The 16,322-nt window shown below is 43.0% G+C and overlaps 2 protein-coding genes across 2 annotated transcripts; both read right to left on the bottom strand.

Annotated features, from left to right (window-relative positions):
• Positions 1-2,586: 2,586 nt before the first annotated feature.
• On the bottom strand, positions 2,587-6,263 carry LOC111956083 (zinc finger and BTB domain-containing protein 22-like). Its single transcript, XM_023976517.2, has 4 exons — positions 5,877-6,263; positions 4,885-5,106; positions 3,771-4,670; positions 2,587-3,640 (listed from the first exon to the last, which is right to left on the bottom strand). The coding sequence occupies exons 2-4, from the start codon at positions 5,104-5,106 to the stop codon at positions 2,684-2,686; spliced, it is 2,079 nt and encodes a 692-aa protein (XP_023832285.1). The 5' UTR covers positions 5,877-6,263; the 3' UTR covers positions 2,587-2,683.
• Positions 6,264-9,302: 3,039 nt separating this feature from the next.
• Positions 9,303-15,052, bottom strand: kifc1 (kinesin family member C1). Its single transcript, XM_023976516.2, has 17 exons — positions 14,974-15,052; positions 14,508-14,536; positions 14,186-14,278; positions 13,937-14,030; positions 13,745-13,801; positions 13,585-13,623; positions 13,257-13,464; positions 12,772-12,937; positions 12,324-12,491; positions 11,974-12,087; positions 11,536-11,820; positions 11,107-11,271; positions 10,460-10,598; positions 10,185-10,324; positions 9,993-10,066; positions 9,791-9,866; positions 9,303-9,657 (listed from the first exon to the last, which is right to left on the bottom strand). Exons 2-17 carry the CDS (start codon positions 14,517-14,519, stop codon positions 9,613-9,615), a joined length of 1,875 nt encoding a protein of 624 aa, XP_023832284.1. The 5' UTR covers positions 14,520-14,536; positions 14,974-15,052; the 3' UTR covers positions 9,303-9,612.
• Between the last annotated feature and the right edge of the window lie 1,270 nt (positions 15,053-16,322).

Here is a 16,322-nt window from a genome sequence, read left to right as displayed (position 1 = left end):
TTGTAGAGCGTTCAACATAAAATCTGTGGCGGGGCCAGTTTAGTACAAGACTGTATAAAGACAAATGAAGGCCTTTAAGAAAAGTTGTGATGTTTTTTTTGGTAACATAGATCACACATTGGAACCAGATATTTTATTTAGCCTTTTGATAAAGATCACATTGATGTACTTGGCCTATAGTAACAATGTCTAAGAAAGACTTGCGACTCGCTCACACCGACTGCGTCATTGTGTTTTGGTACACCAGAAGTACATTAAATTTCCAATGGAACACTGCGTTTGCCTTGCGTAGAAGGCTTGGCAGACATAGAAGGTGAATGTTGAACTTTTGTTGCACACATCCAGACGATCCTGCGCAATGACGCTGTAGGTGTGATCGGAGCATTATGCAACAACTCCGGTTCCACACGCATGTACAACAACAATCGTGTTCAATATAAAATAATATGTAACCCAAAATATGCACTATTCAGAAGTTAAACAGTATATTTCAGACCTAGTGTACAGTAGCAACAAGCTTTCTACATTTTTCTTCACAATTTTCCCTTTATGAAAAAAAGGTATTTATCCTGCCATAAAGATGACAAATGGATACTGTCTGTTAAGTGTCATACAATAGTACAGACTTTAAGATCAGCTGATGAAAAGGTGTTACATGAAGTTGAATCCTTTGATTATGTGATGTAAATGCTATGAAATGCAGCTAGGCAAGTTATTGAACAGTCCTCTATTGAAACCATAGTGTAAAGTCTTGAAACAGTCCATGGAATTCCTTTTCAATCTCACAAATAGCAGCCAACTTGAGTATTAAGATGTAGTCAATACGAAACTCACTATTGACCAAAAGCACTTTATCTCTATAAACAGTGGGGTTTGAAATTGACACCCTTGATAATGATGAGCAAAAATGACTGTATAAAATATTTCAAATACTGAGCTATATTATATACTAATACAATGCTAAGAGAAATACATTTTGTTTAGTAATATTTTTTCCCCCTCAAAAGGTAGGGGTAAAAATGYACACCCCTGTTTTTGATACCTCATCTTGTGAGGATAATGACATTGAGCCTTTTTAAACATGTTTTATGAGATTGGAGAACACATTGGGAGGGATCTTAGACCATTCCTCCATACAGAATCTTTCCAGATCCTTAGTCTGCGTTTATGGACTGCCCTTTTCTGTCTGGAGACAGATGGCCATTGCAAAATGTTGAATGGCCTATTAACCATTTCTTTGTGGATTTTGATGTGTACTTGGGGTTATCGTCTCACTGGAAGATCCAGTTGCGGCGAAGTTTCCTCCTCCTGGCCAAAATGTCCTGGTACTGTGTCAAGCTCAACTCTCAGTCTCTGGATTTGAAACCCAATTGAAGAGAGCAGTCCATAAGCGCAGACAAAGGATATCAAGGATGTGGAATAGTTTTGTATGGAGGAATGTTCTAAAAATCCCTCCCAAAGTGTTCAACAACTAAAAACATTTTAGAAAAAGTCTCCCTGCAGTTATCCTCACAAGGTGAGGTATTGAAAAAAGGGGTGTCAATCATTTTACCTCTGTTTCTGAGAAGAAAAACTTCTAAGACAAAATCTTTCTCTGAGAAATCGTATTTGTATAAAATAATATTTCCAATTTTCTTTTGCATACAATATAGCTCAGTATTTACATTTATACAGTCATTTTTTTTAATCAAGGGTGTCTATTTTCAGATCCTACACCCACTATGTTCTAGTAAGGCAGTCAAATTAAGTATATAAATTAGTGTTAAATAGTTCAATATTCCCTATTTGATAAATCTAAACATAAATATCTTTCATTATATACACTTAGTTTAAGCTCACTTCAAATGCAATTTCCTCAACTGCTGCAATCATGACATTCTACCACATGATTTAACAGATAAGCACACAAAGACTAAAAGCAACAAGTCTTTCTCCAGACAAGTTTTTCTCCTGAATAAAAACATCATAGCCACAACCTTCATAGAAGGTAAAACCCTGGTAAAAACATACAGAATCCTGGTGGATACAGCTTTGTTGAGCCAGCCTACTGTTAATAGTACTCAATGTCTCTCAAGGCATGCATTGGAATTTGGCAGTTTGAGTAAGGAATGATCCGTAAGTAACCCAAGTGTCAGACTAATGCTTTGTTGTCTACGATCAATATTAATGATGACTTGTAAACACACTATACACTGTATAGTTTTGCACCTATCATAATGGTAGCAATTAGTAAGTGATATAATAGGATATATTTACTGTACCATAGCACTGGAATTGGACAGTGAACACATCACCCGTGTGGAAGGGCATCCTGTGAAACAAGACCACAGTACTGCAAGGCTCTTCTTCACAGACACTAACTTGAAATGCACTCATTCCCTGGCAGAACAAAGCTTAGAATATTGTAGAACACATCACTTACAACAGCAACTTTCCTCTATTTCTAGTTTAGATTTTGCCAAAAGTGTTGTTGCGGAGTCATTGTCTCTTGATTTTTGGTTTTCTTAGACACAGCATGTGCCACAAAACAGTCATACAGAGAATAACCTTGACATGTAATAGTACACTGAACTGTACAATGGTCCCTAGCCATTTTCCAAGAGGGTCACTTTCCAGAGGTCATTGGAATACCTCTCCAAAGCCCCCTTGTCTTAAAACACTAACATGGTGTTCACCCGTTTGGTCAAGTGACACTAGTATCATTATCACCAACCTCACACACTTCCTCCTCACACCCACCTTGGCTGACCCCCAGACCAAACACAGAACCTTGATCCTGCAACACGCTTGGAGAGTTGACCCCTAAGCACGCTCCTGCACCGGCCATGGTCAGGCACGAGACGGCATTGCTGCTGCTACCTGTACTGGAATGATGTGGCGACAAGACAGAGATCCCAGTCCTGCTACCAACGGCATCTTGACCGGCCTCGCTGGCCGAGAGGGGGAGATGCTGAGGGGAGACGCCATCAGTGCGGTCGGACCCTCCCCCATCCTCACTCCTGCCAGCCGCCCCGCTCCGCCCCTCGCAGTGGGAGCGGTGCCGCATGTAGCTGTCGCGCCACATGAACTTCTTGCCGCAGCCGTGGCAGTCGTAGGGCTTGAGCCCCGTGTGGGTCTTCATGTGCTCCGTCAGGTGGTGCTTCATCTTGAACTTCTTGGCGCAGACGGGGCAGTTGAAGGGCCGCAGGTCCAGGTGCATGTTGATGTGGCGGTCGCGCATGCTCTTGTGGGTGAAGGTCTTTCCACAGTGGCACATGAACACCTTCCCTGAACCRCCGCCACCACCACCCCCGTCCAGTCCATCTATGCCACCGCCCAAACCCCCCTGTGCTGACAAATGGACCGCTCCATGCTCTAAGTTTGGCCTTTTAAATGGTGCCCCAGCCATACCACCTCCTATTCCTATGGGTTGAGAGGAGTCTAAAGAGGATTGGCTGTACATGAGGATCTGGTTGCCTTGCATGTCTATGGGAAAGAGCTGAGCTCTAGCAGCAGCAGCAGACTGGACTTGGCCGTGTAGGGCAGAAACGGCTCTGCCACCACTCTGACCAGCGCTGTCATGAAGGTGCTGTGGGGGAGTCTGGTCCATCAAACCACTGTCAAACTTGAGGTAGTCTTCAGAAGACTGGCAGTAATCCATCTATGAGAAAAAGGGATTCAGTTTGGTAACGATCCAAAAATACAGAAACTGACAGTTGTCCTCCTGATAAGTTAGAATGGTAAGTAGCCACATACACAGACAAACATTTCGCATCAAGGGTTTGACTAACCTGTGTCTCCATCTCATGGTCCGCTCTGCTCCTCAGCTCTCCAGACAGAGTCCTGACGTTGGATATGTTGAACGTCCTCTCCCTCTCCCTCAACATTTCCAACTCTCTCTCCTCTTCCTCATCTGGCCCTTCCTCCCCCGACACCACAATCAGGTCATCATCCTGGGATCCCTCCGTCTTCACCACCACCCACTGCTTCCGGGGCATGATGCTGGGCTGGCTGTAGGTGGGTCGCTTCTGGAGAGGGGAGGCGTCCCCGTCTTGGTAGGACGACACTCCGAAGCGGTCGCTGACTCCAACCTCTTGGTCCGAGATAGATGTTGTCCGTTTCCTCCTGCTGCTCCCTTGCTTCCTATGGTACAGGAGCTCTTCTTCCTCTTCTTCATCCTCCTCTTCGATCAGGAAGGCCTCCTCGGCCCCAGAAGGGGTGCAGTAGCTGGGAGTGGCGTTCACGCCTTCCTGCCCTGCAGCTCCAGCTACCGCTGCTCCCCCTCCGAAGTTGACATCTCTGGGGCTGAAGTAGTTGGTGCTGCTGGGAGACTGGCTCTCACTCAGGGACGGACGGCTGGGAGGGTGAGGGGCTGCCTGGGTGTTGCTTCCACCTGCTTGGGCACTCCCAGCCCCTAGGGAGCTTTCACTGCTACTGCATCCAGGGTTCCCCTGCACTCCCCCAATGACCCCCTGGGATGCGCTACCCACCACRCGCCCCTCTTTGAGGAGCTCTGTGCACTTGTCCACGATGTGCCACATCTGCAGCACGCTGCCCACGGTGAGGTAGTTGACGATGTCTTCGCGGAGCATGCGCAGCTGGCCCGTGTAGGCGCAGCTCAGGACGCTCTCGAATGCCAGCGGGTCCATGACGGCAGGGATGGAGACAGTGGACATGTTCTTCAAGAGCACCTGGGGGGGGGGACAGTTAATGATGGCTGGCGACATCCCAATGCACAGAATCAAGAATATCGATGTAAGCTCTCACTTCAGTGCAGCAAGTTGCATAGTGCCATAGGCCTTGGATGAAAACTATCTACATGAGACACTATCAGAGGCCGTTACAGAGTTAAACTAAGTTCAGTCTGGCTCTGCAACGCGCCAGCAAGCAGAACAAGACACACACCTGGTCGTGAAAGTAGGGTGAGGATGCAGCTAGCACGCAGCGGTGGGCCTTGAACACCTTCCCCTGGACCTGGATGGAGAGGTCACAGAGCTGGCCCTCCTCGCGCTGCCGATTCAGGCTGTCCAGTACAGACGCCTGGGAGCTGGGGAAGCACACCTGAACCACCGAGCCAGAGGGGGCACCTGAGCTGCTACAGCCCTGCCCCATTGACAGAGAATGCATCTAGGCGTTTGAAGAGATGGAAAGTTAAGTTTGTGACAGAATAATTCAAAGMACACGTTATATCAAGTGGTGGATGAATGTTGTATGTCCTTTCATTTACCTACAAGTAGGCAACAGTTTTCCTGAGATTGACCCTTTATTAGTGCTTATTAATGCCTACCACAAAACATTGTTCAACCACATTCCCAAAACAGTAATATGAAATTGCCCTAGGTGGTCAATCAACCAATCAAAACACATTTTTAATGTAAGCTAAGCTTTACAAATCACAACCATTCTTTCTTATAATGCATTGACTGAAATTTCTCTGAATGACAGACAGACACTACCTTGAGATTCAAAAACATTTATTAACATTTTGTTGGGGAAATGTTACAGCCTACAGATTGGTTCAATAAATCAAAGAAAGAAACTGTCAGTTGCCAATTAATAAACGTGATGAGTWGTAGTCTTTATTTGTCACATGTATAGCAAAATAACAGATAGCAATGCAATTAGTTAGCACGGGCTTGCAGTCAGTCAATTATTCTAACCAGCTAGCATTTGTTGCCAATCTAGTTAGCTAGTAGCAAAGCAAGCTGGTGTGTAAACAGTCTGCGCCGGTGGACATGRGTTGAAAAGGCAGTGTTGGGAGTTTCTCTCATTACAAAGCATAGTACTTTTCAAGCTCTTAATCATGAGAGCATKATTTAYCTACAACTAAAAACTGRCTTCAATGTCTATCTACGGGTAGCTAGCTAACATTAGCTTGCAAGCTAAACACAACTTACCGTTTTAGAATGTGCACAATTATGTCAAGCCAGACTCTATACCGACAAGCTACCCTCTCTCCGTTGTTTACATATACATTTCCAATGGTATGATTTGTTTTCCATCATGTTTTGCATACAACCCATCATGCGCCGCCTCTGAAGAAATGCCAGACGACTAAAAAAGTAGTAGGGTTGTCTCGACTACCGACTAGACACTGGAGGTAGCATAGCAACCAAGCTAATTCGACCTCTTGTGGCGTTTAGTGAAAGTGGTAAAATAAAGAAGAGGTTAGTTAATTAAACCAGATGTCTACTGGACAAAAATATAAACGCAACAATTTCAAAGACTTTACTGAGTTACAGTTCAAGGAAATCAGTCAAATAAATTCGTTAGGCCCTAATCTATAAAATTTCACATGACTGGGAATACAGATACGCATCTGTTGGTCACAGATACTTTTTAAAAAACTGTAGAGGCGTGGATCAGAAAACCAGTCAGTATCTGGTGTGACCATTTGCCTCACATCTCCTTGATTTGATCAGGCTGTTGCTTGTGGAACGTTATCCCATTCCTCTTGAATGGCTATGCGAAATTGCTGGATATAGGCGGGAACTGGAACACTGTCGTACACGTCAATCCAGAGAATCCCAAACATGCTCTATGGGTAACATGTCTGGTGACTATGCAGGACATGGGAAGAACTGGGACATTTTTAGCGTCCAGGAATTGTGTACAGATCCTTGCYACATGGGGCCGTGCATTATCATGCTGAAACATGAGGTGATGGCYGCAGATGAATGGCACGAAAATGGGCCTCCGGATCTCTTCACGGTATCTAATTAAAATTGGCATCAATAAAATGCAATTATGTTTGTTGTCCATAGTTTATGCCTGCCCATACCATAACCCCACCACCATGGGGCACTCTGTTCACAACGTTGACATCAGCAAACCAACAGCTCTGGTGGACATTCCTACAGTCAACATGRCAATTGCACGCTCCCTCAAAACTTGAGACATCTGTGTCATTGTGTTGTTTCAAAACTGCACATTTTAGATTGATCTTTTATTGTACCCAGTACAAGGTGCACCTGTGTAATGACAATGCTGTTTAGTCAGTTTATTGAGATGCCAAACCCGTCAAGTGGATGGATTATCTTGGCAAAGGAGAAATGTTCATTAACAGGGATGTAAACAAATTTGCGCACCAACATTTGAGAGAAATCAGCTTTTTGTGCAAATGGAACATTTCTATGATCTTTATTTCAGCTCCTGAAACATGGGACCAACACTTTACATGTTGCGTTTATATTTTTGTTGTGTATATAATGAGATGCTCATATCTCTGCCCTAGGCGGGAAGGCATGCGGCAAATTTAGGTCTGCATATTAAYCCCATAGAAACGCATTGGGCTTATTCTGAACATACTTAGCGGAGAGTGAGCGCTCTCACTTCGCCTCTTCCTCTCTGATTAAARTGTATTTCAGCTTAACCTCTGCAACAGATCTGGAAGGTAACATTATCAGACCAAATAACCATTCTCCTTAACAGGGGAGAATTAAGCATGTAAATCTTGGTGGTGCAAACAATAAATGTTATGCATGCCAGCAAAGCCACAACACTAAACAATACATTAATTGCCGTGACAAACAGTGCCCACAAACTGTTAGGGCCTACATAAAGCTGTCCCAACAGCAGAGCTTTCTTTTCAGCACCATGGAGTGAATCCTTACACCTGGCTATCAGCGGAGCCTTGTCTGGCAGCGAAACCGTTCATTCAGCCTCATTTACTGCCTTTTTGAAAAACATAGCTGATATGGCTGATTGATTAAACAAATGTGGTTTCTACTAACAATTGAGATGTACAAACTTTGGCATAAGGGAACGACGAGCTGATAAGAGGCAATCTGTAATTCCGATTAAGACATTAATGAGCGCGCTAGGACGGACGTAGTCAATATAACTATTTGTTCAGCTTTTGAAATCTACAGCGACAGAATTCAGAACATGGCCCATCCTTATAGTATTCTCCCTGTACACCAAGTCAGAACCGTAGGATAAATAAATGGGGGCATATAAGCAGACTATGAAAGCTCTTACAATATTCAATGATTACATTTCTCTTAAACTGGCTATAGGCTACATGTGCAACATCAAGTCAGAACAGTAGGCTAAATTATTAAGGTGATGCACATGGACTACTAACAGCTTACTACACAACATACACTAAGTATTACTTTCTTGGCTACAGTATACATATCGCCCTGACATATTACATAATTTATGCAGCAGTATACACAACATTTTTGGAATCACCTTGTGCTGTGCTCACTTGAACAGGTGGCGCTGCAGTCCTTCTTGTGGGCTCTAGAAAGAGGCCCGAAATCCCGAGTTGGAATTTCAAGTTGGATGACCATTAAATTATTTCCAGTATTTTCCCAGTCAGAGCTAGTTTTATCCGAGGTCCCAGTAGTCTTGAACTCACTGAAGTCTGTCATTTCCCAGTTCTGGAGGTTCCAGTTGTTTTAAACATGGCAGAAGTCATGCTGGATTGACAGCTTGGCCAATGTATTCAAACTTTTATGGCCCATGTCGTTACCCCCTTTTTCGTGATATCGAATTGGTAGTTCCGATCTTTTCTKATCGCTGCTACTCCCTATGGACGAGCTGATAAGAGGCAATCCGTAATTCCGATTAAGACATTAATGATTAAGACAGTCCATATGACGTAGTCCTGTGGACTGGGCAATGGTCGAGAGCCAAGCCGCACTGCTTGCTTATTAACCTGGAAGCATGTCAGAGGAAACTGTCAAACTGAAGATTAAAGTCAGCCTGCAGGTGCCCGACCCACCACAAGGAGTCGCTAGAGCACAATGAGACAAGGAAATTCCTGCCAGACAAATCCTCCCCTAACCCAATTGTGCGCTTCACAGCATGGGATCAAACCTCGGGCTGCAGTGGTGCCTTAGCACTCATTGTTGAATTTGCGATTTCCAACTTGTTGTAATGTTCACGTCCAATGGCCGATACGTTTTATCTATAATTTATCTTATGACAAGGTTTTGGCAGTAGATTGCTGACTCGATCCATGACTGCTTATCTAGCTTACTAAGATTTTGAAAGTATGATGTTGACATCAGTCCAATCAAAGCTACTGTAGATATAACTTGATTTGACCTGTGGCGAATGACTTTGAGACTTTTTGGATGGTCAACTCTAATGTAAGTCTACAGCAGCACCCAAGAGCTCTACATGTAGATGTTTTACACCAACGTAGTGGTGTTCCCATGAGTGACAGAACACTGAGCCAATCACGGCGCAACTAACATTACCAACCCCTACACCGCGTATTTTCCACTGGCTGCCCCACCACCACAGAAAGCACTCAAATAGGCTAAAACARCTGCATTTTGAAGCTGCCTTACCCAAGAAAGCAAAAGAGATACCATGTTTGTATGCAGCTTTATTAAAAAMGTTTTTCTTTTATTTTTTATACTTAACAGAATTTTTCAGCAAACTGTGGGCAAACAAAAAAGGTGGGTAAACTGTTTATCCCTACACTACTGACAACATCCATCTATGATTAAGTACAAGACAAACAAGACTTAAAAAATGAGCTTTTATTGATCGTTGTATATCCGATCCAATTGATTAAAAATGAATAATATAAAATGAAACCACCAATACAAGGGCATATGTCTAAAAACCACAATGTACAGACACCACATTAATTTCTCTCCACAGGATGCACATTTACTTCCGGTTAGCTGATGCTGTGCCAATAACACAATCATTCACCTGCAACAGAAAAAAAAAAAAATGTAATTGTTATTCAGATATTTAAACAAAATATGCACAGCACTAATATGAACAAGTACCAGAGTGAACTGTATGTTGTTTAAAAAATGTAATAATGTGTGAGGTCACTGACCTTGCTGGCAAACCGCAGAGAGTTCAGCGTCTCCGGGAAGCTGTCTGCCTCTGGGGAAATGTTGACAAACATCAAGCTAGAAGAGCAGAGACAGAAGGTTACATACTTTGATCTGCTCATAATCACAACCGTACAACTAAAAGTCAATTAAAAAAAGACTAATCACAAATCCCATTCAAACTTCGCTCATAACCCAACTTACGTCTTGCTGTTTCCTCCGAGGCAYCTTTGGAGAAGGTACGTCAGCTTTGAGTTTCTGTATGGGATAAAGCTCTCCTGGAATAGAGACAAAGAGTSGGAGGGTAAGCGAARGCAATCAAGCTATAACTTACAAAGCACCCGTGGCTCCATAAGCAAGCCACCAGTCTAGAGGCATTGGACTGCAAACATATACCTTATTAGCCAAGGCAGCAATAACAATCCCAAGGTTGGTCAAGGAGCCGTTGATGGCTGTCATCTCCTTGAAGCGGTCCCCTTGGGATTGGCTCTTCTGCACCCGCTCACTGCCAGCCAGGTCCACCAAACACAGAGAGGCTGCAGACAGACACAGAAACACAGGTCAGGATTCTCATACCAGAACGCAATCAGACAACAGGATTATCATTTGTTCTAATTTAACATCTCAGCCTGTGTGGTTGCAGATGTACAAAACGCAGACAACACAATTACATTTGCACTTGACATCTCTCCCGGAGTTCTCGCCCTCAATGTCAAGCTGGAACACCGAGTGCGAGCGGGAGGAGTGGTCGTTCATGTTGGTCCGGGCTGTGGATCGGTTCTGGTTGGCCAGTGCGATCAGGTTGCAGACCTGGATGGACATTTGGTCAAAATGGACACATTAGATTATCTTATAGGATAGGGGATACTTTATTGCAGAGGGATTTGAACCACCCATACAGGTTTATCAGACAACTGCTCTCCTCCCTGTGTTTGACATGTAGGACAATTCAGGTCCTAAATGGGCAATTTTGTATTTATTTTTTAAACAAGAGGCTACTTCGCATCATTCCTTTACTGTAGCACTATTGAGGTAATTATTATGCACTAACTGGTATGCATTTGTACATACCTATACTTTAATTCTACARAATTCGCTGTCTCTATGGATGAGTGCCATCTAAATTACTTAAAGGTCAACATAGCGAAATGATGTTGCCTCAAGCAGCACCGCAAATATTGCAGTGAGCAAGATGCACAACTTTACTTTCTGCATCTAGGTCATAATGCTGAGTCTACCTTTAAATCTAAAACGTACAAATAAAATGAAAATCGAACATTAGTTAAATTTAGGATAATATGAATGTTGAAATGCCCACCTCATCCTCAGAGTTGACCTTCTGGTAGGTCAGATTGGTGACAGAGATCTCGTTGTTGGCGCTTTTGCGAATCTCATGCTCCGGTCTCTTGTTGGCCTTGCCAGTGTAGAGGAGATCACGCAGAGTTTCATTGTAGATCTCAACGAAACTGGCAGTAAATGTAAACTGGGGGGGGGGGGGGGGGATGTACCAGAATCCGGTCAAAAAAATGTTTTTTTGCAAGTATCATGCATTTACACAAGCTTTAACTCATTCCACTTAAATACAAAATGGGAAATATACAGTATCATCTGTCTGAAAACCAGAAACACATCAATACAGCAAATGTCAAATCAACATGTTCAAATTCCCTGTTCACTATAATAGAAATGTCCAGCTGTAGGGACAGCTACCACTCATTCAGATGAAAACCAATGGCGTCATCGGTACCTTCCATCCCTGCTCCCGCAGTTTCTTGGAGGCCTGGAAGATCTGCTGCACGGCCCGGGGGATGACCCCACGCATGTCCTCCATCTCACTACCCTCCATGGTGTAGGTTTTGCCACTGCCCGTCTGGCCGTAAGCGAAGCAGCAGACGTTGTAGCCGTCCAGGGCTGACTGCACCAGGAGGGAAATCTCCTCAAACACATCCTTCTGAGGGATGGAGGGCCCAAACACCCGGTCAAAGCTGAAGTTGTAGCTCTTTTGGGTGTCTCCGGAGCGCCCTATGTGAGACTACGTGGAAATGGGGAAGTGATGATTTGTTTGCAATCTTTGACATTTAAGAATAGAGTAAGATTAGAGGTCCACACTGAAAAACATACAATTACCTAAACAYTGATTATAGTGACCCATTTCATGACTGTGCTTCAGGTGTGTGATTGTTACCTCTTCAGTCTTGGCCAGTGTGAGAGCCTTGTTGTCGTGAGCAGGGAGCTGAATATGGTCACTCTGCCCGCCGGCCTGCAGGGGGCGCACTCTGCAGAAAACTCTGATGTTTCCCTATAGAAATAAGACAGCGGTCAGTCTTGTTAGTGTGAGATGATCAATGCAACTTTATGCTCCTCCGTCATGAGCTACAAATGGACAGGGGCCTAGCTAACGAGAGCATACAGTTTGTTTGAAGCAGAAATATAAAAATAAAACAACTAATTCAATAGGCTCCAGAGAATAAAATGATGCAATGCAATCATATCTTCAGGGAATTGAGCATTCCCCCTACTGAAAGACCCCCTTGCCTTGAGCTCTTGGATTGTGTTGTGGAGCCCCCTGCGCTCCATCTCTCCACAGTGAATCTCGTCTGTCTGGCGGGCCACAGTCTCCTCCAAGTTTCGAACAGTGTCCTGGGTCTCCCTCAGGGTGGTCTGGCAACGGGAGAGAGTGGAGGCCTGCACAGAGAGCTGGGTCTGGTAGAAAGAGAGAAGTCAGACACCGATGCACTAAAAACAAAAAAATCTTGGACTGCAACAGGGGCTGGTGACAAGCTGTAATGGCAGTGGGTTTGAGTGAGGCTGGGCCAAAGGGCTATGCCAGACCTCCTTAGATATTACTGACCAAGGAGCAGAGGCACGTTAGAAAACAAGCTATACTCCATTCATCTCATGTCACAGCAGTCAAGGTGATCCGTTGTCACAATGAGTAGGCCTGCATGCCATTTCACTTCTTTTGTGGGAGAACATGTCCTACCTGCACACTGTGAAGCTCAGCCTCCAGACTCTCCCTCAAGCCCAGAAGGACTTTGTGCTCCTCYGTGAGGTTGCATAAGATCTTCTCCTGGGAGGCCTTCTCACTGGACACAATGGTCAGCTGCTCTTTGACACCAGACAGGGCAGCCAGTTCCAGTTCATACTGGCTGCAACACAGTAAAAATGGGTACAAATGACAAACACCAGAAGGACAAAAAGAGTAACATGTAGTGATACCATCAAGTTACTATTACACCACTACTGGCTAAATGTATGCATAAAGTTTTGACTAGTATTGGACTCAAGGCAGGCAAGAAATCATGTCAGCTATAGGCCCACTTGTTTTGCTAACGCAACACTCTCCTTTGATGTTCCTTATTTAAAATGAATCACTCTTTCCTATGTGGTTACAATGCCCTTTCCCATGCCACTACACCCATTTTCACATAATAGTCGACCCTATGCATGTTCCTTGGTACTCTGTACCTGAGCTGTGTGTGGAGCTCTTGTAGGTCTGAAGTCATCTGTGCTTCCTTCTGCCTGCTTTTAGCTACAGACTCCTTCAGGCTCTCATTCTCCTGGCCCACCGTTTTGACTTTGCTCTGGTAATTGGAAATCTTGCCCTCCATGTCCGTAACTTTTCCCTTCAGGTCCCATGCAGGCCGCCGTGAACCCCCAACAGCTGCTATTGGTGCTAGGAAAACACATTCAACACTCATGTTTTAAGATATGGAAGAGAATGTTTGTGGATACAATATACAGAAAATGTGATTAAGGAAGGACCATGTGATTGAAAAGGGACTTGGGTACCTACCTGCTTTAGCAACAGAGGCAATGGGCGGCTTCTGAAACCCTATTCGGGGTTAAATATATATATATTTAAAAAGACAACAATGTGAAGAAATATTACCAAACAAGAAACTTACACGGCTAGCTATTAATATCACATGTATACATATTTCACAGCATCTCACCTCTAGAGGGACCAGCAGCTATAGTGGCTGCTCCTGTATGCCGAATCAATTTGGCTGCTAAGAAAGAGGGAAGGAGAGAGAGGGTTATAAAATACAAATAAATACTGGTAATACAGAAAGACAGYGCTAAAACTATTAAAAACAAGAGGATGACATTGGCCAATCCAGTCGTTGAAGTTTGAGAACACTCACCAACAGCTCGCTTTGGTGGAAGGGGCCTCTTTGTTCCCATCGCACTTGCTGTCTGTCTCATCTTTGGGTCTGAATCAATTCTTCTCATCTTTTTCTAAAGAAGAAAAAAAAAAACATTTACTCCTGGCAATTAAGGATAGATTGGAAACAAAAGGACACGTCTAACGTGTGTTTGTGATGCATTTCTAAAGGAATTGAACATGCCCMTCATCACTGTCTGTATTAGTTTTGCAAAATGCTTTTACACACCTGAGCAGGTTGTTGGTCTGAGCAGTTTATACTCTCACTGCTGCTAGCGGAGAGGACCCTTTTACCAGACATGACTGGTAGTCGGGAGGTGTTCTGCAGAGGTTAGTGAAGGAAAAATCATCTAACTTWACAAAGTGACAACAGATTGTGGCAGGCAGTCCATTTAGTTACATGTTATTTTTCTGCACCTGTCAATAGAGAAAGAGACTAAACTAACTAGTTCCTGGCTTAAGCTTGTTTATATCCAAAACCACCCTATTCAGATTGGTAYCTTACGTTAGGTTGATAGTTAGCTAGCTAGTTATATCAGAGTCCCACTCACCTCTTTATTCATATGGCTTGAATTTGTACCTGAAACAGAGGGAGCAACATGTAAGGCTAACCATAAATACATCAATGGCATGACATAGGCTAGCTAAAAAGAAAATAACATTGGCCAGTTTGCAAGTGGAATGGTGGGTAGAATTAAACTGTAACTTTGTAAAGGTTGTAGCTAGAAAGCCAAGCTTTAGTTGTGTGAATAAACCAATAGCAAGTTAGTAGGAGTGTAGCTAAAATTAACTGGCTTAGCTAACTACTGTACTGTTAACTATCCAACCAACCTAACGTTAGCTAGGTAACGTTACTAACGTTACCGTAAACGTTAACACACCCAGCAAGTTGGGGTAACGGCAAAGRCATAGCAGGAAAAACAAAATTCAAACAGCCGTTCATTTGAACCACTCTTCGTAATTACAAACATATAAACAAAACATTTCACACATTTTAGTTTATTATTATTTACTTACCAATACGCGCATTCACACTTGTTTCGCTGCAGACACAACAGCCGTTTGAATTTCAAATTGAAATGTTTTGGTGGCGCTTTACACCGTCCAACGTAATTGGCTGACCTTAGACCAATRGCGTCATAGGAAACACAATCCSGCCTTCTTTTTTGCCTTACTACCCAATCAAATTTAAATTCTAGTAATTTGGGGGATGTACAATTTTCCGCAATTCCATCCGTGGAACCCTGATACAGAAAATCCATAGATCAGTCGTGGTGGGATCATTGAAATTAAATATCGAATATAAAATATAGATATAGCTCTGATCCATCAGCGTGGCTCTATAAAATAACAATATTTTGTTAAATATGAGCAGATTAAATATGAATATTGAGTCAGATACAGTCAAGATGGAATACCTGGAATTGAGAGATAAGAAAAACAAACACATTTAATTATTATGTAAAACCAGTTTTTTTATTCTTTGTTTGAATTCATTAAAATCTAGCTTTTTCCCCGAGAAATATTTCCACAACACATTGGCAAATTATATATTTTTTATGAATTATGATGATGAGCAAATAAATGTTGTATTTGTCAAATGCGCTGAATACAACAGTGAAATGCTTACTTACAAGCCCTTAACCAACAATGCTTTAAGAAGTTAAGAAAAAAAACGTGTTAAGTAAAAAATAGATAAGTAAAAAAATAAAATTAAAGTAACAAATAATTAAACAGCAGCAGTAAAATAACAATAGCAATAGCGAGGCTATATACAGGGGTTACCAGTACATAGTCAATGTGCAGGCGCACCCGTTTAGTCGAGGGATTATGATGATGATGATTACTATTATTATTATTATGTTATAGATTAAATACATAAATTCTAAACATTTTCACATTCATCAAAACCTACTGTTCCTAAAATACATTGTTCTCTCATCATATACTGTTCCCTGTCAAATACTGTTCACCCGTGATGTTACCCCATCAGATACTATGGGTTGAGGTCTTTTGGCGAAGGTGGTTTTGCATTTAGATGGGTTTAGTGATATTTTGCTGGCTTGGACCCATGTATCCCAGGCTATTCAGGGTTGTCTGGTGCGTGGTAATGTCTGAGCAGGAATGAAGTAGGTTTAAGGCCATCACGTCCAGCTGTTGTTCACGTCACATGTAGCAATGTCAATGATGGCCATGATGGGGGAAAAACAGTAGGCCTATGTGATGGGAAAGCAATATCTTATAGGGAACAGTATATTGTTGCGATGGTGGTTTAAAGTTGTTTAGCACCTCAGGAGTAAATGTCAGTTGGCTTTTCATAGACGATCATTCACAGATAGAGACAGCAGGTGCGGTAGAGAGAGAGT

Source organism: Salvelinus sp. IW2-2015, linkage group LG31 (genome assembly GCF_002910315.2).
Source record: "Salvelinus sp. IW2-2015 linkage group LG31, ASM291031v2, whole genome shotgun sequence".
Taxonomy (NCBI): Eukaryota; Metazoa; Chordata; class Actinopteri; order Salmoniformes; family Salmonidae; genus Salvelinus; species Salvelinus sp. IW2-2015.
Note: the sequence above shows the minus strand (reverse complement) of the source record. Positions and strands in the feature narration are given on the sequence as shown.